We start from the raw sequence: 26,275 nt of genomic DNA, 5'->3' as shown, positions 1-26,275 counted from the left end.
AAAAACAAACATGGATAGTTTATACATAGATAGTTGAACATGGATAGTATCTACCATTATATAAAAAGGGAAGAAAGTATATACAGGCACTTGTGTTTAATGCATAGACTATTTCTGGAAAAATACATAAGATAATATTGATATCAACATACTGGAGGCCTCCAAGGAGGAGAACTGAGAGTCTGGGAGAGAGGGGAGGAGGGGGATGCTTAGTTATTACTTATATCTTTTTCTGTCTTTTAAATGTTATACTGTGTACATATATTATCTATTCAAAATTAAATTTTTTTTTTTTTTTTTTTTGCGGTACGCGGGCCTCTCACTGCTGTGGCCTCTCCCTTTGCAGAGCACAGGCTCCGGATGCACAGGCCCAGCGGCCATGGCTCATGGGCCCAGCTGCTCCGCGACATGTGGGATCTTCCCGGACCGGGGCACGAACCTGTGTCCCCTGCATCGGCAGGCGGACTCTCAACCACTGCGCCACCAGGGAAGCCCAAAATTAAATAACTTTTTAGTAAAGTAGGAAAAAAAAATGTAATAAAATGGAGATGACGGTGAGCCCCCTGCTCCAAGAGGAAGAAAAATACCTTGAACTTGATTCCAGGAGTGAGAGTGCCCATGGGAAATCTTTATCCTCAGGCCAGCTGCTCCCCACTTGTACCCAGGCACTGTCAGGTGATGTTCAGAGAATTAGAAACTTGTTTCAGTACGAGCCTGAGTAAAACAGAAGAATGATAGACCCCACTATCAGTGGCTGAAGACAATTCATAAATGGACGCCTAACAAAATCCAAAAGAAATACCATTAAAATTTGGGGCCCCAGGGCTCTTTCGTGATGACAAATAACTGACAAGGCTCAGGTCATTCCTCTTGTCCCCATACAAACACTTCTTAGAGCCTCTGAGGATCCCGGCCCTTCTATTTAAAAGCTTCTCAGATCATCAGCAACTCGCCTGGGTAAAGGAGCTGGGGCAGGGCCCCTTCCAGCCCTGGACCCCACCAGTTCAAATGACCCCTTTCCTGGGGCAACCCTGGTACAGAGCCGGCAGACGCGCTCCAAAACCCAACCTGCCCAGTGGGGGTTCAACCTGAGGGTCAATGCCACGGAGGGGACTTCCGCCATCTTTACAAGGAGAAAGCTGGTGACCGCTGACACCAAAGTAGCCTCACAAGAGAAAACCACAACAGGAGGGCACAGGGGCCTCAGGGGCTGTGCTGGGGCAGCCGCTGGGTCACCTGCCCTCCCGCCTTCCCTCAAGCCATCTCCGCCCTCCCCTGTCCTTGCTCACCTCTTTCAGAAGCTTCACTTGCTCACCACTCCCCATTCAGACCTCAGCACAGCCTTTATCCCTCAAGTCCTCAAGTCCTAAAGTCCTCAACTCGACCTTCTATTGACAGTGGTTCCTCTGTCTTGGTAAGTGGTGTTAAACAGGTTCCAGTGTTTATCTGTCTCCCTGACGAACACCCCAGGGGGAGGGAGTTATCCGTGTGTTTGTGTTTCCTCCTCTCCCCTTGGTACTGATACAGGTCTGTCTGCAGGTTGTAGTCACTCTCGGCCTTGTTGGCTCTCCTGGAGGGAGAGGAGGAAACTCACTTCCCCCCACTTCCAACTCACTGAGGAGACTCACCTCCCCCCGGTTCCATCATGTTTGCTAAGTGCCAGACTACGTGAAAATTACTGAAGAGAAATGGTGTCTCTCATGTCCCTCTGGCCAGAATGCCACCCAGGAGCCCGAATGACCCTTTGATAAGCTAAGTCACCTGCTGTCACTCCCTGGCTACCCATCTCTCTCTGAATAGCACCTAAAGCCCTGACGCAGGCCCAGGAGGCTCTGCACTGACTGGGCCCTGCTCCCCCCCGGCCCCCTCTCCCACCGCTCTCCAGGGGCCAGGAGCCCACACCCTGCCTCAGAGCTCCTGTGCTGGCTCTTCCCTCTCCCTGGAATGCTTTTCCATGCAGCTGGTCCCATCGATGCACGCGGGGCCCTGCTCCAACAGCTCTCCTTCCCCACCCTTTCTAAAATGGCACCCTTTCAGTACCCAGCCCCTTTCACCTGCCCCTCCACATCCACTCACTCACCACTTCTCCACCCTGCGCAGGGCCCTGGTAGGCTGGCCGCTCTGCCTGCAGGGACAGGCCCCACGCCCTCTGGCTTCCGTTCAGCAGAGAACAGGCAAGATCCTGGAAGGTGGGAGGGGGCAGGAGGCCAGGGCGTTAATCCCCGGACTGGCTCTCTCCCTGCAGGGTGGTTGCCACCCACTGGCCCCTCAATGGCCACAGCCTCAGCTCTTAGCAGAAGGGTCTCACCTCGGCTTCTCTCCAGGTTCTAGTAACTGCTCCCTCCCCTCCCTCTCACTCACCCAGGTCTGGCTACCTACGCTGTGCTCCCCTATACCTTGCCCACACCTTTGGAGGTGATCCCTTTATTAAACTTTCCTCAAATTACCCAGCTTGAATATACTGTGGCTTTTCTTTCAGGCCCCCAATTCACCACCCATTACATGCCTATGGTTTGTGAGCTGTCTGGCCCCCAAAGAGACCAGAAGGACAGAGAATATAGTGGCTTAGTTATCCTCTGCTGCATCCCAACGTCTGACTCGGCGCCTGCACACAGTAGCTCAATAAGTACTTGTCGGATGAGTGAATGAAGAAGGGAGGGACTGAGGTCATCTGGAGAGAGGATGTAGAGGCTGGAAGGACAGGCAAGAGTTTAGGAGGCGGTGGGGATGAGGATGCCGCCTCCCCTCGAGGCATGAAAACCTCTGTTTCTGTCCTTAGCGCTTCACAGTCTGGTGATTTTGGTCTTTGTTTTCTTTGTATGTCTTCCGACTAGAATGGATTCCCTGGGGGCAGGGGCCATGTCTGTCTTGTTCACTATGGTATCCTTAGAGCTTGGCACAGTTCCTGACATACATAGAAGGCACCAGATCCATACTTGTCAGATGAAGGAAAGATATATGAGTTATCCAAAAGAAACAGTGAATTGGTAGAGGACCTGGAAAGCCGGGTTGGGCAGTTTGGAAGTTGCGTGGAGAGCAGTAGGGATGAACTACAAGTCCTAGTGCGGGGCTGGGGGTCGGGGGACAAAGGTGGAGCTTATAGGAAGACGAGCCATTGCTACAGAGTCATTATTCATAAACCACGCAAAACCCTTCAAGGAATGAATAACAGTGATTAGCAGCCTCACCATCACTCTCTCTGTAACTGGTTCCGTTTTTAGCTCCCTTCCCAGAGACCGTGTGGGTGTGCGGGTGGAAGCCACTCTGCACACAGTAGTGTCAATGCCTTTGAGGAACAGAATCATGCGGTCTCGAAGCAAGAGTGTGAAAGGTAAAAAGCATGGACCTGAGCAGGATGCCTGGGGGCAGGACCGCAGTTCTGCTCCTCAGCAGCCAAGCGGACTGAGGTGTTTCTGAACTCCTGGGTCTCCAGGTCTTCAACTGCAAGTGGGGACAGTAAGAACATGGAGGTAATCGTGAGGATTAAATGAGTCAATATCTGTAAGACACTTAGGACAGTGACTCAATTCTCAATTAGTATTAGCTTGTGTATAATTTTAAAAACAACAGAAAAGAAAAAAGAGAGGTCTGGCAATGGAATAACGTTGGCGTTTACAAGGCACAGGTACAGACGTTCTCATTAAATCCTCCTGATGAGGTATCATCAGTATTCACTTTATGGAAACTGGTTTGGATGCTTAGGGATTTGCCCTAGATCTCACAGCTGATAGGTTGTGGTCGGGCCACAAGTACAAATGACACCGAGTCTTGTTTTATTGAACCACATGCCTCTAAGTTGAGCAGCTTCAGGATTCCACAAAAACAAAGCCCAGAAAAGCCAGTTCCTTTTACACTTGTCCCCCACCCCGGCTCCCTGCCCCCGAAGCCAGGCCACTTTGTTACTGGTGTTTCAGTTAACTGCACTCATCACCTTTTAACTGCCTCGTGGTTAGAAACAAAGGAAAGGGGCATCCTCATCCCCAGGCCAGAGCTGGGAGGGACTGCTGTACACTTAGGAGATGTGAAAACCCAGTGCAATGTGTGGATCTTATTTTGATCCTGATTCAAACCAGCCAATTATTAAAAAATAAAATAAAAACATCTTTGAGACAACTGGAAAAATCCGAATATGAACTGGATACTAGGGGATGTTATAAAATCACTGTTCATTTGTTAAGTGTGATATTGATATGGTGATTATGTTAAAAAAAGAAAGTCTTAATCAACCCACATAAATATGCCCCCCATACAAAAACCTAATTTTTGACAAACGTACAAACATCGTTCAATGGAAGAAGGGTCACTTTTTTTTTTTTTTTGCGGTATGCGGGCCTCTCACTGCTGTGGCCTCTCCCGTTGCGGAGCACAGGCTCCGGACGCGCAGGCTCAGCGGCCATGGCTCACGGGCCTAGCCGCTCCGCGGCATGTGGGATCTTCCCGGACCGGGGCACAAACCCGTGTCCCCTGCATCGGCAGGTGGACTCTCAACCACTGCGCCACCAGGGAAGCCCGAAGGGTAACTTTTGATCAAGGGTGCTGGATCAATTGGACATCCTCAGGCAAAATAGTGAACTCAACCTAAACCCCAACCTTATAAAAAAATTTACTCAAGGGAATTCCCTGGTGGTCCTGGACTCCATGCTTCCACTGCAGGGGCTCAGGTTCGATCCCTGGTCAGGGAACTAAGATCCCTCAAGCAGCTTGGCCAAAAAAAACCAAACCAAACCAAACCAACAAAACCCAAAAACCTTAAAAAAAAAATTACTCAAACTAGATCAAGGCCTAAAACATAAAACATACATCTATAAAAATATTAGAAAAAATACAGAGAAAGATCTGCAGGACGTAGGGCTCAACCCAAAAACCCAGTCCATAAAAGAAAAAATAAATTGGATTTCATCAAAATTAGAAACTATTGCTCTGCAAAAGATCCCTGTGAAGATAATGAAAAGACCAGCTCATAGAGAAAGTATGTGCAAACCACACGCCTGACAAAGTTCTTATATCTAGAATATATAAAGAAATCTAAAAACAAAGAAGCAATCCAGTTAGAAAATGGACAAAAGATTTAAATGGATAATTAACCAAAGAGGATACACAGACAGCAAAAAAGCACATGAAAAGAAGTTCAACATCTAGGGACTTCACTGGTGGCGCAGTGGTTAAGAATCTGCCTGCCAGTGCAAGGGACGTGGGTTCAATCCCTGGCTGAGGAAGATCCCACATGCTGCAGAGCAACTAAGCCCGTGCACCACAACTACTGATCCTGCGTGCCACAACTACTGAAGCCTGTGTGCTCTAGGGCCCATGCTCCGCAACGAGAAGCCACCACAATGAGAAGCCACTACAATGAGAAGCCCACGCACATCAGGGAAGAGTAGCCCCCGCTCGCCGCAATTAGAGAAAGCCCGCGCGTGGCAACAAAAACCCAACACAGCCAAGAAAAAAAGATGTTTAACATCTAGCCATTAGGGAAATGCAAATTAAGATCACAATGAGTATTACCGCACACCTATCAGCATGGCTAAAATTAAAAAATAAAAAAAACGGTAACACCAAGTGTTGGCAAAGATGTGGAGAAACTGGCTCACTCGTACACTACTAGCAGGAACGCAAACTGGTACAGCCACTCTGGAAAAGAGTTTGTTTCTTTTAAAATGAAACATACAGTTACCACAGGACCCAGCAGTTGCATTCTTGGGCATTTATTCCAGAGAAATGAAAACTTATGTTTACATAAAAACCTATACACAAATGTCTATAGCTGCTTTATTCGTAATAGCCCCAAACTGGAAACAGCCCAGATGTCCCTCCTTGTGTGAATGGTTAAACAGACATGGTACATCCATACTTGGGATACTACTCAGCAATAAAAAGAAGGAACTACAGACACACACAACCACCTGGGTGGCTCTCACTCGCTTATGCCAAGTGAAAAAGCCAACTTCAAAAGGTCACAAACTTTGCTTCCATTTACATAATATTTTAAAAATAAAATTATAGAGATGGAGAACAGAGCAGTGGCTGCCAGGGGGTAGGGATGGGGAAGAGGTGAGAGGTGGATGTGGTTATAAGACAGCATGAAGGAACCTTGTGGTTATGGAAATGTTCTATATATATTTTAATTTTTATTGGAGTATAGTTGATTTACAATGTTGTTAGTTTTTTTTTAAATAAGTTTATCTGCTACATTGTTCTTTTATAAAAATATTTATTTTCTTTATTTTATTGACTGCATCGGGTCTTAGTTGCAGCACATGGGATCTTTCATTGCAGTGCGGGCTCTTCATTGTGGTGTGCAGGCTCCAGGGCGCATGGGCTTTGTAGTTTGTGGCACGCAGGCTCTCTCGTTGAGGCGTGCGAGCTCAGTAATTGTGGTGCACGCGCTTAGTTGCCCCGCAGCATGTGTGATTCTAGTTCCCCGACCAGGGATCAAACCCACATCCCCTGCATTGGAAGGCGGATTCTTAACCACTGGATCACCAGGAAAGTCCCTACAATGTTGTGTTAGTTTCTGCTGTAAAGTGAATCAGTTATACATATACATATATCCACTCTTTTTAAGATTCTTTTCCCATATAGGTCATTACAGAGTATTGAGTAGAGTTCCCTGTGCTATATATAGTAGGCCTTAATTAGTTACCTATTTTATATATAGTATAGTGTGTATATGTCTCAATCTCCCAATTTATCCCTCCCCCTCACAATGTTCTACACCTTGACTGTGAATCTACACATGACAAAATTGCATAGAACTACACACACACACACACATGAAATGGTGGAATCTGAATAAGCCCTGTGGATTGTACCAATGTCGTTTTCCTAGCTTTGATATTATACTAGTTATTCAAGATGCTACCAATGAAGGAACTGGGTGAAGGGTACATGGGACCTCCCTGAACTTTTTTTTTTTTTTTTTTTTGCAACATCCACAATCTATAATTACCTCAAAAAACCTTTAAAGGGCTTCCCTGGTGGCGCAGTGGTTGAGAATCCGCCTGCAGATGCAGGGGACACGGGTTCGTGCCCCGGTCTGGGAGGATCCCACATGCCGCGGAGCTGCTGGGCCCGTGGGCCATAGCTGCTGGGCCTGCGCGTCCGGAGCCTGTGCTCTGCAACAGGAGAGGCCACGGCAGTGAGAGGCCCGTGTACCGCAAAAAAAAAAACAAACAACAAAACACCTTTAAAAAATCTATCAGATGCATAACAATATATTTACAGATTACATGACATAGCTCTTAGATTTGTTTTAAAATATACTCTAGGAATAAAAAATAAGAGAAAAACAGTAGAAGAAATAGATGAAACAGAAAAGATGTTGATAGGTGTTGAAGCTGGGTGAAGAATACATAGGGAAAGTATATATACTTTCCTCCCTAGTTTTGTGTTTGCAGACTTCCCAAATAAAAAGTTTTAGACAGTTGAAAAGGGTACTCTGTCCAACATAAGGGCTAAGCCTTACTTATTGGTATACAGCTTTACTCACTGCTATAACATTTGCATACAAATTAAGTTCAAAGCTTATAATTCTGTTTCATTTACAAAGTTTTTATTATGACCTTTTATTAAGAGCTCATAAATCACATGCTTAATCTGGTTCTGTTGACTACTTTTTCCCTCCATGATTCCCCCAAAGTTATAAAAAATAAAAACTTATAAATATCCATTGAGGATTATCCACAGTTTTTACACGATAGTCAGGTCAATGTTTCAGGTTGTCCGACCATCTCCCAGTGTCTCATGCAGAACAGAATTACAGCAGCAAGGCCTCTGAAATCTCAACAGCAGAAAGCGCAATTCTTTTCCAAATCCCACCTCATCCCTTAGTGTTACAGCACTCAACAGGTGCTTGTTTGGGATAGTAGCAGGAGGAATTGCTGGGATGACTGCTCCCGGGAGCGGGTGAGAACAGCAAGCCAGGAAAGTTTCAGCCCTGCATCTGCCATGGCTCAAACCTGGAACTATATTTAAACTCAACAGGCCAAGAATCACCAACAGCCAAATGACAAGCTCAAAGGGGGTCAGCACAGGCCCGATCTGACTACTTTCAACTGGAAGAGTTTCAGGTCACTACAAACCGGAAAAACTCTTATTTGGTCCAGAGCTGGGGAATCCGATTTTCTCACTCAGTATCCTCTCTTGAGGTGCTGACGAGCAGCACGTTCCTTCCAGCCAGTGGGATGAAATGCTTAGAGAACAGTGAGGCCAGAGGAACACGGAGCCTGTTGTCAAGTCACTAGGTTTTTCGAGTTTTCAAATTCACCAAGAGGACAGAAGCTGACCGTGGAAGCCGAGTATCAGGAGAGCTCAGTATGGACCTTAGGACACTAACCCAGGATCTCCTCCTTCACCCTGTGTTAACCTCCAGGTGTCACTGGCATTTCTCTTCCTCCAACTTGGTTTTAAAACCTCTTCCTTTGGAGAACAGTCAAAAGGTATCAGCTTGCCCAGCATCTTTCTTTTTTGGTTTGTAGGGCACATCAAGGATAAAGAGGCAAAGAGGCTGGACAGATTCAGACCTGCAGGCTCTTCTTGGCCCACTTCTGCCATAAGGTGGGCACGTGGCCTTCCATCCACGCCAACTTTCAGCAGACCGAACAGGTTTCTCAGCTTTCAGAACATGAGGCTAAGCCCGGCCTTCAAAATCTCATCCCCGCCACCTCCCACCCCCAGCAAATCCTTTTCCTACTGCATAAAACCAGTGATTCCTCCATCAAGTCAGTGTAATATATCCACTGACGTAGGCTCTTGTCAAAGAAAATCTCTTTTTCCAGGATGGGGTAGAACTTGGTTGTTCCCAAGCACACGCTCCACAGAGGGACAGTAAACGATAAATCCCTCAGGAGAGGGCGCTGCCCTGCTTTAGGGAGCTTTCATCAGATGCTGATGAGAGTCAGTACTGCCTTTCATTCTACTCCACACGCATCTGCTTATGCCTCCTGACTCCTGCCGGCCCCAGACTGAGGCTGCGATGGGTGGGCCTCTTGTTTCCAACATGTTAAAGGAGGGAAAGTCACCTTCGATCAGCTCTACAGGGCACGTGGAGCCCAGGTGAGGTGAGAAGTAAGGAGGTTCTAGGACGATAAAATAGATGCCACAAATTGTCAGTCAACAAAAGGGGTCAAGATATCCTGAAATACAAACTAAGCAAACAGTCTTTCTGGCAGTGAGCAAAGCAGGCAAACAGTCCTTTCTTTTCTGCCGCCTTCCCTGGTCTCCCAGGTTTCAAGGAATCAAGTTCCATGATTATAAATGAAGTCACTGGCTGCTCCTGTGCCCCACGGTATGGCCCGGTTGATTTAAAAAGCCTCACTGTTACCATCGTATCTTTGTCAACCCAAACATCCAGTGAAAACAGGTAATCTTAATAGAGAGTTTGCTATTAAAATCATGCCCGGTCACACCCTAGAGCCTCGGCTCGTCCCCGAGGCGGCCACCCTCTTCTTCCCTCGAGTGGCTTTAACTCCCCCAGGAGGGTGGCATCCGCGTCTCTCTACAAGGCAGGCTTCCTTCTCAGCTCATGAGAGGGACCTAGAAAGAAGAGGAATCCATGGAGCCCGCCTGGTGGGGGCCCCAGCTGCTCTCCTGCTTGCGGGGGAACAACTGCTGGGCTGTGAGGGTTGGTCCCTGGGCTGCAGGATGCTCAACCTCCATGCAACAAAAGGTACATGCGGGAGATGAGGACGGAGAGGAAAGGGGACAACATTCCCCTCTCACCAGACTAGCTCTCCCCAAGGTTCAGAACCACCGGTGAGCCTCTCTTTTCTGCCAAGGAGCAGAGAAGACCACCTCGGTCGGCCAGGGAGGCCTCTCTGCACCCTGGCCTCCAACTCACTTCTTCCTGCGGATCTTGGGTTTCTTCACAGGCCGCAGATAGGGATTATCGATGATGTTCTCCTCCCCGTTCCGGCTCCCCGACAAGGAAGGGTTCTGCTGCAGGACAGAGGTGTTCTCCTTCTCGGCTCCAGAATCATCCTTTGAGCAAAAGCCGAAATAAAGCAAAATACCAAATGGCATAAGGAAAGAGATCATGCCCACGGTAAGAACGACTGTTAGCATCCCTTTCATTGAGAAATCAGAAGCCCAAGCACCACTTTTTGGCTAATGTGCTTCTCTCTGCCCCAGACGAAAGGAGGCCAGGCAGCGGCTGCTATCAGAGGACGGCGAGCACCAGCTTTGACACAGTGGAGCACAAAACACGAGACCCTGAACCTCTTCAGAAGGCAGGGACAGGAGTGAGAAGGAACAGAGAACTGGGAGGGGCAGAGTCAGGGGCTACCATTTAGACGCTTCAGGGAGGAAGCCCAGCCTGTGCCGAGACAAAGAAAAAGAGAAGTGGCTCCCGATGCCCTGCAGGACTGAGAGGTACAGGACTGAAACAAATCATGTGTGTGGGCACCCCGTGGACCAAAGCTCATGCAAATCATAATCGATTTTCCCGCAAATTCTCAAATATCTGGTACTTGCAACATGGTACAAATGATCATATCCCAGCAGAGGCCAGAAACTGCTCAAGCCCTGAGAGCTCCCATGAAGGCAAAGCAACACCTGCAGGCACCAACACAGGAACATCATGCAAAATCTCCATCTGCAGCCCGTGGATCAGGCCTTTTGCTGTTCGTTTTTTGAGGAAAGTGATTTTTGAGAAAAGCTTATAAGTTTGGATATATTCAATATGATCTCAGTTAAAGATTTTTTTTAAATCACAATGGGATGTAGACATAGAAAACCGTAATATGTTGAAGTTTTACAGACAGCTTCTGGAAATATGGGTGATTGATTCTCCTTTCCTTTTTTACACTCTATTCTATTTTCCAAGTTCTTTAAAATGAGCAGAAGCTGCAGGCGAAGGGGGTAAAAATCACACGAAGCAGCTCAGGCCCAAGGGGCTGTAAGGGACCAGAAGCAGCTGGTTGGGCTGCGCCCCCTGGTGACAGACCAATGGTTCTGTCACTGGGATTCCCGTTCTGTAACTTGAGGCAAAAGAGGACTTGACTTCAACCAGGAGATTATGCTGTCAGAAGACAGGGGGACAGTGGACAGATGGCAGGTTCTTCCATAGGGACCACTGGCCTAGGACGGCGGCGCCAGTCTGGGCTCAATGAGACTGAAGAAAGCAATGACTCTGAGGTTTGGCTGTGTGCCCTCTCACTGCCTGCCAGCCCTGTTCTCCCCAGAGACCCAGTTCATCCAGGGCCCCTGTGCCTTCCCTCTCCAACACCCAGTCCGGTGGCACTAGAGTTGTTGTGGACCTCCTGGAGGCTCTCTTGAAAGCGAGTACCCCAAGATCAGCCTGGCTGGCGCGTGCCAGACCAGGTGCCGGACACAATGTCTGACCACACTGAGACCTGCCTTGGATACTGGGCTCCGACCTTTCTGAAGTTCTTAACGGCTCGGTTTAGTAGCTCACCCCTACCTCCCTCCTCTCATCTCTCTACAGGAAACGCCCGACCTTCAAAGTTACTGGAAGTTCAACTGTGCCTTAAGTGCTTCCTGAGATGATTAGGGTGGAGGGGACCCAGTCAGGGGTGCCCTGGGATCACTGCTGGAGGCTCCCCCCACTCAGCTCGCTAAGCCTCATGAGGCCAGGACTTGGGGCATGAGTCATGGGACAACAGGCTTCTCTACTCCCAAGGAGAGCTTCTGGAAATGCCACTTTCTTTGCTGTCTTTGGGGACAGGCAGCCTTGAGATGGGGAGGGACAGGAGGAGTAGACAAAAGAAGTAAAGTACTAAAACGACTGAGATTTGTAAAAAAAGGTGGGAGTAGAAAGGTCTGTCAGGAGCGACCTGGGCCAGGAAAGGCCAGACTCAGGGCATGTGTGCACGCTCCTCATGCACCCCCTTCATGCACCCCATGCGCCCTGGGTGACTGCATCCAGCCTCACAGCTTCTACCACCACTTCCACGGCAGCATCCCCCACTTGAACCTCCCCAGCCCTCACCTCTCCCTTGACCTCTAGGCCTCCACGGCCACTGTCGCTCAACCACGTGCCATCTCCACGTGGCGGTCAAGTAGGCATCTCAAATTCAACGTGCCCAGAACTAAACCCCGAGCACAAACAGCTTCTCCCACTGTCTTCCCGTCCTGTCCTCCCAGCTATCCAAGCCCAAAACTCTGCAGTCACTCCTGCTTGCTTGCTATCTCTGGCATCCCACAGCCAATCTGTTGGGAAAACTTCTTGGCCTTATCTTCCAAATACAGGCAGAATCTGACCACTTCCACTATCTCTACCGCGATCCCCCTGGTAGGACCTACCAGTGTCTCTTACCCGGATGGACAACGGCCTCCTAACTGGCCTCCCGCCACAGTCCCTCCTCTGCCTGTCCCATTCTCACCAGCGCAGCCAGTGCTCCTTGGAGAAGTTCAGACCTGCCTCTCCTCTGCCCCACACCCTCCCAGGACTCCCACTTCATCCAATGAAAAGACAGTTCTTAAAATTGCTCACAAGGCCCCGCCTGATCTGAGCTCTCCCTCCCCTCCCCCGGCCCCACCTTCCTCAGTCACACCTCCACTCTCCTTTGTGCTATTCCCCAGGGCCTTTGCACTGGCTGTTCCCTTTCCAGGACACTCTTCCCCAGATATCCACATGGCTCACTCCCTCACCTCCTTCAAGACTCTGCTCAGACGTCACCTTCTCTGTGATGTGTACCCTGAGCACCCAATTTAAAACTGAAACCTCCACCCTTTACCCTGGATCCTCCCCTACTCAGTTTTCCCCCCGTAGCACTTTCGTCTTTTACAAACTATATAGTGATGTATTTACGTATTACGCCTATGGTCATTCCCCCACTGCCAACACACAGGCTCCCAAGATGTAGCTGTTGTCTTTGTTCTGGCCACTGATGTGTCCCAAGCACTCAGAACAGTATCTGGCACTTACCAGGTACTAAACAAATACTTGCTGAGTACATGAATGGTACATCGTTCAGAAAAGAGTAAAAGTTGAGACACTGGGATTGCCTGCAGAAGGCAGCTAGTTGAAATGTATGAGAAAATAATCCTCTGATACAGCAATTTAAAATGAATAGTCCTGGGACTTCCCTGGCGGTCCAGTGGTTAAGACTCCACGCTTCCACTACCGGGGCCGCAGGTTTGATCCTTGGTCAGGGAACTAAGATCCCACATGCTGGTAAGTAAGTAAAGTAAGTAAGTAAGTTAAGTAAGTAAGTAAACAAACAAACAAACAAAATGAATAGCCCCTTCATGTTCCTAGATGGAGTAACCAGAACCAAGTTAAACAAAGTAACTACCTAGCAACAGTCCTTGACAGCTGTGACCTTGATAGATAAAAGAACAATTTAAAACACCAGTTATTGAACTTACCATAACAATGTCTGTAAATGCTAAAGACAGAAAACAACCTAAACATCCACAGGGGACTGGCTCACTAAATCCACACAATGGAACAGGAGGAAGCCATGCAGAGGGATGAAGCAGCTCCTCACATACGGCGGGCAACGACCACCGAGATATGGCCACAAAGAAAGCAAGCCAGGGGAAAGAACTGTTTGTGTTTAAGATAACAGTTAAAAAAACATCTCTAGAAGATTCACAAGAGACTGGTGACACTGGTTGCTTTGTAGGAGGGAAAATGGATGACAGGGAACAAGGACAGGCGAAAGACTGTCACCATACATCTTTTCGTACATTCTGAGCCTTAAACGTATGATTGTATTTGCCAGTCCAACGAAATAACAAGCCCACTGACTGTCATAAATTGTTGCTGGAATCCTTTTCCTGAAGTCTTTTTATTTATTTATCTTGTACAGAAGAGCATATGGTCATACAGCAGGGGCAGGGGGAGGGGGGCAGTGGGTGCCGTGAGCTGCCATGTGCCGGGCACCCGATATGGATGAGCTCATTTTATCTCAGGCTCCTCACTTCCCCTTGAGGTAGGTGTTCCTACTCCTATTTGTATTTGTGAGGAAACAGACTCAGATGCTGGGTCATGCGACCAAAGTCACTGAGCTGGAAAGTACCCTGGTCTGGATCTGAGGCCAGGCCCGTCTGACTCCGAGGCTCAGGTCTTTCTACTCTTTCCTGTCTGGCTTGGCCTCTGGGTATCCAGGAGTCCTCAGGCAGTTCCTGGCATCCTTTCAGCCTCGGTTCACTCACCGCCATGACCTCACCTATGTCATTACATTACCCGGAGTTTTAGATAACACATCTGCAAGCCCTTTAGCTGCTTTGTACTTATAAAGGGACGGTGACGTTTGTTTAGAAGACTCGCCTTCTCATAAGGTGAACCTCATCTTAGTCCGTGACACAATCACCATATCTCAGACCAGGTTAACTGAGTCCAAAACAGAAGTGTAGAATAACAAAGCTCCTCTGTTCTGTGTAGAGCCATGGGCTCCCAGCCCTAATTCTGAAAGGAATAATTCAACGTTAAAGAAATGGGTGTTCAGGCAAGGGAGACCTTCAGCAAATACTAGAGTCAGCACTGGCACTCTCCACCTGCATCCTGGGGCCTCACACCTCAGGGAACACGAGGAACCCTCAGTCCAGCTACAACCACTGAGCCATCCCTTGCTTAAAAGCCAGGGCCAGCCTTAAAGGATGGATGAATGTGGTAACCTGACTCTTAGGGTCCTGTAAGCTTTAAAGGCATTAGAGCTTCAGCAGGTCTGTGACTCTACTTGGCACTTGGCACTTTCTCCCCTGATACATGAACAAGAGTGGGTCTTATCCTCTTACTTGCCGAGTACAATACATCGTAACCAGAAAAGAACACCCACCAGTTTCAATGAGCACACCTCCCACCCGACCTTTGTCTCTGTGCCCACACATTTTATCTCCTATCCTGGCTCTGAAATGTCCACAATAAGGCTAACCCCTCCTTATGGGCACAAAATCCCATGCCTTCTCCCTTACCAAAGATCATCATTCCAAAATGTTTCTTTCTCTCCTGCATCAACATTACCAGATCATTTTCATCAGCATACAAACATCCTGTTATTTCTTTTATCTTAAAAAACAAATAAGGGACATCCCTGGTGGTCTGGTGGTGAGGATTCCATGTTTCCACCGTGGGGGGTCCACATTTGATCCCTGGTTGGGGAACTAAGATCCCCCAAGCTGCAAGGTGCAGCTAAAAAAATCAATACATAAAATTTAAAAATAAAAAACAAATAAAAAACAAAATACCTCTCTGACCTCCTTAATTCTTCCCCTTTAGTTACCGCTCCATTTTCTCTCCTTCCCTTCACAGCAAAATTCCTTGAAACCATGGTCTACATTAATGGAACTTTCTGTGATGATTTAACTGTTCATATCTGCGTTGCCCAGTAGGGTAGCCACGAGCCACAGGTGGCCACTGAAATGTGGCTGGTGTGACCAAGGAACTGAATTTTTTCGTTTTATTTAATTTACATCAATTTAGACTTAAATAGCCACATGTGGCTACTGGCCACTGTAACGGACAACACAAGTCCACACTCACCGACTCCAGTTCCTCTCTTCTCTTTCTCTTTGAATTCACTTGCTCTCATTCTTCCTGAAATTGCCATTGTCAAGGTCACAAACTACATGCCTGTTGCCAAATCTAATGGGCAACATCTCAGTCCTCACATGACTGGAACTAACTGCAGCTTCAGACACAGCTGGTCACTCTCTTCTCCCTGAAACACTTTCTTCCCTTGGCCTCCGGGACGCCGCAGACCACACCCCCCCACACCCCGCCCAGTTCCACCACCTTTCCCGCTGTGCCTTCTCCATCTTCTCGGCCGGTTCCTCATCTCCTCACCCTCTGAACAGCGCAGAGCCCCAGGGCTCAGTCCTGGCACCTCTTCTCTATTTTATCCTCACTCGCCCCCTAGGCACTCACCTGGTCTCGTGGTTTAAACACTATCTACATGCCGAGGACTCCCAGGTTTTCATCTCCTGAGCCCAAAAGCTCCTTGAACTCCAATGCGCCTATCCACCTTCCTACCTGACCCCACCACCCGTATGTCTAATAAGCATCTCAAACTTACCTCGTGTAAACCTCTACTCCTGGCTTCCCCCCTACACCTGTTCCACCCAACCGTCTCGCCTGTCTTGGCTGAGGGCACGTCCATCTTGCCTGTTGTTCAAGAAAAAACCCTTGCATTTATCTTTGACTCTCTTTCTCTCACATCCACTCCATCAGTCGCTTCTGCTCCGAAAATCATCTAGAATCTGACCAAATAATCTACCTGGGTCTTCACCTCTACCACCATCTCTCAGCTTCTTGCACCAGCCTCCCGACCGGTCTGCTTCTGCCCTCACCCTCGACCCAGCAACCTCACCGATCCTGAGACCCTCCTCTGCTCAGCATGTCCAGGGGCTCCCATCGTACTGACAAAAAGCCCAAGTGCTTAGGTACCGTTAAGACCTGACTTCCCCAGGAGCTCTCTGACCTCGTGCCCTGCTCTCCTCCCCCCTTTTGCTCATGCCACACTGGCCACCCTGATGACCTTGCCATTCCTCAGCACAACAGCACCCACCTCAGGGCCTTCGCATCTGCTGTTCCCTCTGTGGGGAACGCTCTACTCCCAGATACATGCGAGCCTTGTTCCCTTCGGGTCTTTACTCACCTGTCACCTTCTCGGTCACCCAATCTAATACCACATCCCCCAGGCTCATACCTACTCCCATCTCCTAATTTCTCACTTTTCCTTAGCTCCATGAGGGCAGGACATTTTGCCTATTTTGCCTCCTGCTAATTCCCTAGCACTTGGCACCTGCCTGACTCTGGCAGGTGCTCATTCAATATTTGTTGAATGAATGAATGGATCCCCAGGACACAGACTTATCCCTCGAGCTAGAGATCGTGCTGCAATTGGATCACTGCGGGCCTATCATGCGAGTCCCTAACATGGCGCCAGAGAACTGAGGTAGGTCCTGTCCAATCCCCAGGGTGATAGGCAGAGAGCAGCACGGGCTACGGCGGGGGGCATGCTGAAGCGGGCAGAGGGCAGGACCCACCGTGCTGATGTGAAGAGGGAGGTTCTCTGTGTCTGTCTGCTCATCCTGCTCCGAGGAATCCGTCTCCTCCATTTGTTGCATCTCCAGCTCAGACGGAAGAAGAGCAGTCAGGTAGGGGATGGTGAAAGGCCTGGCAGCAATCACTGGGGGATTGGAAGAGAGGTCAAGAGCGTTATGACAGATCAGCGAGCAGCAGCGAATGACAGTGATGGCTAACACGCTCGAGCACTTACCACAGGCCAGGCAGTGTCCTACAGGCTTTACATGTTATCTTTAATTCTCGCCTCCACCCTATTAAGTAAGTACAATTACCAACCCCATTTTACAGATGGGGAACCTGAGGCCCGGAGAGGTTACGTGACCTCCTCAAGCACACCGGAAGTGGTGGAGTGGGATTTGAACTCGGGCAATATGACTTCACAGCCTACTTTTACCAAGTACCACTAAAATCAGAGAGAACTGGGGCTGAATCCTAGCAAAGCATCAGCTTAGTGATCTTATACCCAAGGTCAGTTAACCCCCCAGCCTCGTTACTAGAGCAGGGATATGGATCCCTTCAACCTGAAGGACTCAAGTCCTGATAGTGGACTTGAGAACTCTCTGCATGGAAGTATATCCACTGAGCTAGAGGGCACTTCAGGTAAATGAGTGACCCAATTCCTCCAAAAAGCACTGAGGCTGAGTAGGAGAAATCATTAAATACATAAATAAGTACATAAATACATAAGTAAATAAATAAATAAGCAAATAAATAAATAAAAAAAAAGAAAGAAAGTCTCTGTGCATACTTCCATGGTAGAATGTCATTATCAGGAGACACTCTAAGATTATTTTTAAAAAGGCTCAGATGTGGAGTCCTGCAGACAGGAAGAGCTAGGTTTGAACGCTATCTACTCTCCGTGTGACCTTGGGCAAATTACTTCATTTCTCTTCTCTATACGCCTTGGCTCCTGGAATGGTGGAAGTAACAGTTCCTCACTCAGAGGCTCCCTCGAGGAGTTCATGAGATAACGTAGGGAAAGTGAGTAGCACAGTGTCTGGGTTTAATAACTTAGCCGCTGTGGTTCCGGGGCAAGGCACACAGCAAGAATCCAACAGGAACTTGCTGACTGAGTGAATCATCTAAACCAATCTCCCTCACTCCCCTTTGGAAACACTGAGGCCTGTGGAGAGGAAGGAACTTGGTCACACAGTGAAACGATAGTGCCGAGATGAGAAATTATATGGTGAGTCCTGTGAGAGGACGTAGTGAAGGCAAAGCCTGGCAGAGGTTCTTTCACTGCCCTGCCCCTGACACCAGGGTCCTTCTACCACCAGGGCTGCCCCTTCTGCTCAATGAGCCTCTCTGATGCCTGGGGCTCAGTCACCCTCGAGGTAACCTCAACTCAATGCACTTCAAGTGCCCAATCCCAACAGAGGCCATTACTGTTTTGGAGTCATCAGTTAGGGACAGGCCCTTAAGACCTAGAAAAAGGAGCCAGAAATGAAGAACAAATTCCACCCAAGACAAGGACAAAGCTTATTTGTTTCTTCCAACGACACTGAGAGAGAGGGAAGATGGGGCAATGATCTCAAAGGACAAGCCAGGGTCCACAGAGGGGAGACACTCACAGGGAAACGTGCTGACGTCATCTTTGAACAGACTCTGGGTCTCGCCGGTCTTGGCCATAAAACGGGTGAGTGCCCGCTCCACATCTCGTCTCTGGGATGCGGCCTTCTCCCGCAGGACCTGGTAGTCCGACACAGGCTCACGGTACGTCTAAAGGGAGAACAGCAAAGACGCTAGAGAAATACCAATGACTACACTGCTCTCCTCGGGTTTCTGCCTTACTGTTGCTCTGTCCTCCCACCCTTTAAGTGACCCCTACGTCACTGAGAGCTGAGATCCCCAAGGGCAGAGGAAGGGCAGAAAGAACCAATATAACTATGATTAACATTTACTTTGAATCTTAAAAGTTAAGAAATATACAAACATTTACATTTATGTGATTGATCCCGGGCCTTCATTTAGCTCCAGCGACAGCTGGACTCAGGCATAAGAGACACATACTGAAGGGAGAGTGGGAATTCCAGCCCTACACGCCTGCTGAGGAAGCCCTGCCGGGGACCACCCAGGGGCCCTCAGTGTAACATGACAATAGAACTTTCTGACATGTTTAAAATCTTCCCGAGATGAAGAATTTAACAGGATTCTGAACACGCTGGTTAAAAACATTAAAATGCAAGATCTTACAATTATTTTTAAGACAACTGTTTGACATTTAAAAAGTTGGAAATTTAATAGGAAAATTTTAACATAAGTCTTCAAATAATTGGTAGATGAGAATGAAAAAAAATAGTTTTATGATTTATTAAGGGCAGCCTAAGATCCCTTTTTCAACTATGAGAGCTGTTAAGGTATCAAAATAAACTGAACTTAGAACCAGACCTCCTACTTCGTATTCCACCAAGTATTAAACCAAGATTTCAAAAAATACAAAAGCTGAGGCTATAATGTGGCTGCCACTGAAAAGGAGCACCAGTTTCCTGAACCTTTAATAAGGGTCAGATGATCTTTCAACGTACATTGTTTTAGTACTGTGTTACATTATAACATTCACGTAAATGAGCAAACAAATACTGAAGCATGTGCTTAATACTGTACTGACAGAGCTATGCTACAAAAGAGTTAGAGACTGCTGTGGGTTGAATTATAGCCACCTAAAAAAAAGATGGGTGGAAGGCCTAACCCCCAGGACCCCAGAATATGATCTCATTTGGAAATAGGGTCATTGCAAGATGTAGTCAGTTAACATGAGGTCATATGAGTAGGGTGGTAAGAATCCGATATGACTGGTGTCCTTATAAGAAATGGCCACGTGAAGACGGAGATACAGAGAGAGGGCCGGGTGAAGAGGAAGACTGGAGTGATGCATCTACAAGCCAAGGGGTGCCACGAACTGCCTAGAAACCACCTGAGGCTGGGCAAAGGTTTCACAGGGAGCCTGCCGACACCTTGATTTTGGACTTCCAGCCTCTGGAACTACAAGATAATACATTTCTGTTGTTCTAAGGCACCAAGTTTGTGGCACTTTGTTACAGCAGCTCTAGGACACTAATACAGAAAATCCTGGTCAAGAGCAATGGCTGTGTTGCAATGGTGGCTGACCACCTGCTCCTTTCCCCCCGTATCCTGAGGTGTGGAAAAATCTCCTGGAGGACTTGCCCCAACCCTGCATCGTGGCCATATTTGCACCGGGACGCAGTGTGGAGGTGGGGACACAGGAAGCGAGTAGAAGAGCCTCTGGGGACTCCTATGCACCCTGTACCTTCCCAAAGGAAGGTGAAATTGCTAGAAGGCAAACTGGAGCACGGAGGACATGTTCGGAAGACATCTGAACTAAGGAGGACAACTAGACTTGTCCCATACAGACCCAGAGCTCACAGTTATGGTAAGCTCCATTTCATATTACCGAGTTTTATTTTTTGTTTTTTTTGGGGGGGCCACACCATGCAGCTTGTGGGATCTTAGTTCCCAGACCAGGGATTGAACCCAGGCCCTCAGCAGTGAAAGCACAGAGTCCTAACCACTGGACTGCCAGGGAATTCCCCCAAGTATGTTTTAAGTAACTCTTTCCCTGATTTCAAAAATAACTCTTACCTATTATGGAAAATTTGGAAAACCCAGAAAAGCACACACAAAACAACAGTTACCTATAATCCCACCAAGAATTACTACCAGCATTTTGTGGAATGTGTCTTTTCTCTACGTGGCTAGGTACTTCTGTGTTTGGGTGGGACAGGCAAAACGGTGCCAGTTTCAGTTTATTTTTTAACTATATTTTTGCCAGCAAACTGGAGAAGATAATTCTCCTTTGCCAAATTGTTTTCCAGTGAGGAAAGACATTCTGAGTTCTGAACTACCCTGTGACCAACAAACTTCTGGACTCCAGTCTGACAGCCAGTAGAATGGAGTCTGCTTTTGCATCAGTCACAGCCCCCAGGGTGGCCTCGTCACTCACCGGAGTTTTGATGTAGGTGTGGGGGTCGGGGAACTCGGGAAAATGGCTGGGGATGTGTGGCGGGTGGGGTCGGTTCTGTCCTGCAGTGAGGGCCTTGGGGGTCACCGGCTGATTGGTCACTGGAGCTGCAACAGAGTCACCGGCGGTTACTCTTCCACCCAAGGCCTTGCGTCTCTACCCACACCCTCCTTTTCTCAAAGTAAATGCTGGACCTCAATGTTCTATGCAACAGGCACTTCGCACTTCTACCAATAAAAGGCCTTTAATGGCCTGAGGACCTGAAAAGGTACCTCCGCCCCCCAACAATGCCCGGCACGGCATGACCTGGGGTGACATTCCCATCTACAACAATCTTGACTGCACGCCTCTTAGGTCGTTGAGTGGGGGGCTGAGACAAGCTAACTACATAAAGAGCAGGTTGAGGACCTAAGGAAATTAGGTGGGCTGCTAACTCCTTTCAAGAACCCAGGTAACAAAGACAGACACTGAGCCAGGGTAAGTTAAGTGAGGGCCAATAAAAGCAAGAAGGGGTGAAAATGGCACCTTTCACTGCCACTTTGAGAGGAGCATCTTAAAACGATGTCAGCCGGACTTCCCTGGTGGTGCAGTGGTTAAGAACCCACCTGCCAATGTAGGGGACGCAGCTTCTACCCCTGGTCCGGGAAGATCCCACATGCCGCGGAGCAACTAAGCCCGGGCACCACAACTACTGAGCCTGTGCTCTAGAGCCCGCGAGCCACAACGACTGAGCCCGTGTTGTGCTGCAACTAATGAAGCCCGCGCGCGCGTAGAACCCGTGCTCCACAGCAAGAGAAGCCACCGCAATGAGAAGCCCGTGCACCACAACGAAGAGTAGCCCCCGCTCGCCGCAACTAGAGAAAGCCCGTGCACAGTAACAAAGACCCAATGCAGCCAAAAAAAAAAAAAAAGATGCCAGCCTGAAAAGAGTGATGAAAAAAAAATCTAGTGAATTCTCCCCAGGTCCTGCAAACCCAAACTAGTTACTCCAATCAACTGAGTTTATGGCACTCAGTGTATCTAAGGCAGAGATCATCAGACTTTTTGTATAAAGGACAGGAAGTAGATATTTTAGGTTTTGCAAGCTGTGCAGCCTGTCACAACTGCTTAACTCTGCCATTATTGCATGAAAACAACCATAGATAATAAGTAAACATGGCTGTGTACCAATAAAAGTTTATTTACAAAACAGGAGGTGGACCACGTTAGGCCTATAGGCCATAGTTTACTGACCCTTGATCTAAGGAAGAACAAGCACTCTCACATTTTTCAAGTAGCATCGAGATGGTTTACCTTTCTGGTGACTGAACTTCACATCCTGATCCGACTAGCCCAAATAACGATTACATGGTAGGTAGCCCCAGATGATGGAAGGGAGCCTGCAACGAGGCAGTAGCTACACACCAATCCCTGCCCTAGTCAATCAATTCATTCCACCAGCATTAACTGAGCACTCCTGAGTACCTCAGCTCAGAGTCACTTACGGGCAGTGATGACCATCCTCTGAGACCGTTTTGCATAAGCAGGGAGAGTGTCCACATTGAAACCTAAGAAACAGAAGAACAAAAATCACTGCCCAGACCACTGGATACTGAACATGGAAGGGGAAGTAATACTGTGGTGAAATAGTTCAAACTCCCAACTCAAGAGCTTTGCTGCCACTCAAAAGAAGCTCCACCAGAATTTGCGAGAGGGAGTTAGGAGGCCTCTTAAAGGGGTTCAGAGGAACGCTCTTTTGGTAACTCTCTCAAGCTAAAAGCAAACCAGGAGACGAATGAGGGGATTTAAGAATGCTCAGCAGAGGGGGCTGCCTCCTGGGGACTCCTCTCTCTCTCTCTCTCATGCCTCCAACTCAGCTGCACTGAAGAAACAGAAACCGGAGGTGTACTCACCCATCTCGACAAGGGTGACCACAATATCTGACAGTGTGGGCTGTGTCCTGGCTGTGTGCTCACAGTAAGACTTGGCACTCCTCCCAATTTCTGAAATGTCTAGGAAAGGATCAAAGGCAGAAAGTCTTACTCTCAGTTCCCAAACAGTTAAACACAGAATTGCCATATGAGCCAGCAATTCCACTCCTAGGTGTCCACCCAAGTGAAAGGAAAACAGGGACTCAGACAGAGTGTAGCACTACTTGTGCATCCATGTTCATAGCAGCACTATTCACAGTAGACAAAAGGTAGAAATAACCCAGTGTCCATCCACAGATGAATGGATACATAAAATGTGGTCTATCCATATAATGGAATATCATTCAGCTTTCAAAAGGAATGACATTCTGATACAAGCTACAACATGAATAAACGTTGAAAACATCATGCTAATGAAATAAGCCAGACAGTCAAATATTTTAAGATTCCACTTATATGAGTTATCTAGAAAAAAAAAATTCAGGGCTTCCCTGGTGGCGCAGTGGTTGAGAATCTGCCGGCCAATGCAGGGGACACAGGTTCGAACCCTGGTCTGGGAAGATCCCACATGCCGCGGAGCAACTGGGCCCATGAGCCACAACTACTGAGCCTGCGCATCTGAAGCCTGTGCTCCGCAACAGGAGAGGCCACAACAGTGAGAGCCCCGCGCACCACGATGAAGAGTGGCCCCTGCTCGCTGCAACTAGAGAAAGCCCTCACACAGAAACAAAAACCCAACGCAGCCAAATAAATAAATAAATAAATAAAATTTATTAAAAAAAAATTCATAGAGACAAAAAAATTGATTAGGGGTTACCAGGAGCTGGGAGGAACGAGGAATGGGGAGTTACTGTTTATGGATACAGTTTCTGTTTAGAATGATGAAAAAGTTCTGGAAATGGATAATGTTGATGGTTGTACAACATTGTGAGTATATTTAACACTACTGAATTGTACACTGAAAAATAATTAAAATGGTAATTTTGATATGTACATTGTGCCACCAAAAAAAAAAAAGGTCTTATTATCTGGTTGTCAAGTTTTTGTTTTTTCTACCTGAAGCTGAACCTCTTTTCAGCCATGCTAAACTCCTTCAGGGGAAAGGGGAAGCATGAAGCTGGGCTCCATGAGTGGGTTTCAGAGGTGGATGGGCAGCTCCAGGAAAATTCTGAAATTGTGCTGAATTTTACATACAAAAGAGCCTTTTTCTGGGATGGGGCCACAGGTCAAAACCATTTTCATAATAAAATGAGACATCTTTTGACTTTTTTAGTCACAATCTCTCATGCAGTTTTCCAGAGGCTATGTCACCTATGATGACATCATGGCTCTGCTGGATAATGGAATGTGTGCTTGTGCATTCTTATGTTTTAAAATGTTCTCAGTTTTATTTTCTAATGTGACAAAAATCTCTCTATATAAAGCCCATGTATACAAAATTCCTTGGGGTCCTCAATATTTAAGAGTCTAATGGGGTTTGAGATGGCTGCTTTAGGAAAACATTGGGTATTTTGAAGTTCCAAACATCAGCTGCAGAGAGTCACCTCAACCCAGATCACGCCCTTCCTGGGGCAGCCCACGTCTAGTGACTGATCAAGACCAGACTACAAAGGCAGGGCTTTGGGGGACTGATGTCAGATACTCTGATGGGCAATAATTGCTCCAGAGCACCCCACTGAGTTGGCCAATTCTTTGTTTGGCCTGTACTGCAGTTCAATTTCTCTCTCTGCCTAAACCTTTCTCACTTCCATTCATAGGGTTGATTCCGCTCTCAAACACCTTAAATACCCACAACTCTCATTCCATCCTCCCCTCCCCTCCAAAGGCCCAAAGAGGGAAATACAGTGTACATGCACAAGCCTATGTGAGACCGTTCCAGGCTCCTAAACCTCAAGATACTTCCTTTTAAAAGTGGGTTTTTTTTCTTTTTTCCATTTTCTAAAACTTATTCACCCTCACTCTGTGTATCACATAATATAGCATTTGATTATATAATGTGTGGCATCTATTTCATGGGAATTAATCCTGACTCTCCAATGAAACTGTAAGTTCTTTGAGCATAGAAAACAAACAGCAATAATAACAGCACCTACAAGTCATCGAGAGCTTACAATGTTCCCAGCTTTGACTGTTTTACATATACATCTCACTTATACTCAAAACTCCAGGGGGTACAAATTATTATCCCTGTTCACAAAGGAGGCAATTGAGGTTCAGGAGGTTTAGTGGTTTACCCAAGCTATTAGGTGGCAGAGTGATGACCTACACCCAGGTCTATCTGATTCTAAAGCCTGTAAGTCACTTAACAATGTTCTTCTTTTTCTTAAATCCTCTCTAACACTATCACAATGCAGGACACAGAACAGATGTCTGGTTGACTCGAAGAAGGCCTATTGTTTCCTGGTACTTACAGCTCTGCAGCATCTCTGTCAATGTTTCCACAGATGCTTTCTCAGCACTCTCAAACCCTGCCTCTGTCAGCAGGGAGCTCACAACCACTTGCAGGGTTCGCCTTCGGGCCAGATGGTAGTTATCAGCAGGATTAGTGGACTGTTTACTTCCCGATCTCTGTGAATCAGCAGCCCAGAAAGAGAAAACGTTTTCATCCAGAGGACAAGGATGCAATCACAGAGTTCACACACTGCCAATGGCAAGCAAAGGTTCTTTTGCTAAATACTTATTTATTAGTGCTTAATAAGATGTGGTAGTCCCTGATGTTTAGACTTACAGCTCTTGGCCAAATGAGTAATAACTGAGCACACCGGGGGCTCTAAATTCGGAGACAGCCTTTCTGCCTACCTAATACTTACAATTCCAATAACAAAACGGCTGTTTTCTACTTTCTATTTTAGCAGATTATCAGAATATATAACTGAAGAAACACGCACGATGGGATTGAACTCATATCCATCTCCCAGAAAAAAGTGACCTCTCTCTTGTTCCTCCCATCTCCACACCATTTTGCTAACGAGGAAAATTAAAACAACAAACAACACATGATACTAAGTAGAGGACCTACAAGTAGGAAGTATTTTGAAACGGGAATCCCTCCCAACTTTGGCGAGCCAATAAGAAGGCGAAAGCGGCCTCGTTGCACCAATCAGGAGGTGTTCCGGGCTCCCAACCCCCAACAGAGAACGGGCCAATCAGTATACAGGTCCACCAACTCAGGAGGCAACCGCCGAGTCTCGAGAAGAGGGTCACGTACGGCTTGAAAGACCCTCCTCCACTCAGAGCTCATGGTGGGGCTGGATTTCTGGGTATAAGATTGTAGCCCAGGCTAGGGGAGAGTTACAGAATGTCCCGACTCTCTCGGCTTCGGCCCCGCGCCTCCCGCCCTTACCGTTCCGGAGCTGCCAGCCCCGGCAGTGGCCGCCGCGTCGGCCATCTTGC

The 26,275-nt window shown here is 47.6% G+C and overlaps 1 protein-coding gene across 3 annotated transcripts; it reads right to left on the bottom strand.

The window, feature by feature from the left end:
• On the bottom strand, positions 1-26,275 carry TAF8 (TATA-box binding protein associated factor 8). 3 transcript variants are annotated; one of them, XM_081247612.1, is made up of 9 exons: positions 26,226-26,275; positions 25,294-25,450; positions 22,865-22,963; positions 22,457-22,519; positions 20,955-21,079; positions 18,565-18,712; positions 16,954-17,096; positions 9,839-9,978; positions 7,531-9,534 (listed from the first exon to the last, which is right to left on the bottom strand). In XM_081247612.1, the coding sequence occupies exons 1-9, from the start codon at positions 26,268-26,270 to the stop codon at positions 9,522-9,524; spliced, it is 933 nt and encodes a 310-aa protein (XP_081103738.1). In that variant the 5' UTR covers positions 26,271-26,275; the 3' UTR covers positions 7,531-9,521. The 3 variants fall into 3 exon arrangements, with proteins under 3 accessions (XP_081103739.1, XP_081103738.1, XP_081103737.1); XM_081247611.1 differs by having other exon boundaries at positions 7,531-9,077; XM_081247613.1 differs by lacking the exons at positions 7,531-9,534; positions 9,839-9,978 and adding an exon at positions 1-714.

Source organism: Mesoplodon bidens, assembly GCF_964165515.1.
Source record: "Mesoplodon bidens genome assembly, chromosome: 10".
NCBI lineage: Eukaryota > Metazoa > Chordata > Mammalia > Artiodactyla > Ziphiidae > Mesoplodon > Mesoplodon bidens.
The sequence above is the reverse complement of the archived record's forward strand: the minus strand, read 5'-3'. Positions and strand labels throughout refer to the sequence as shown.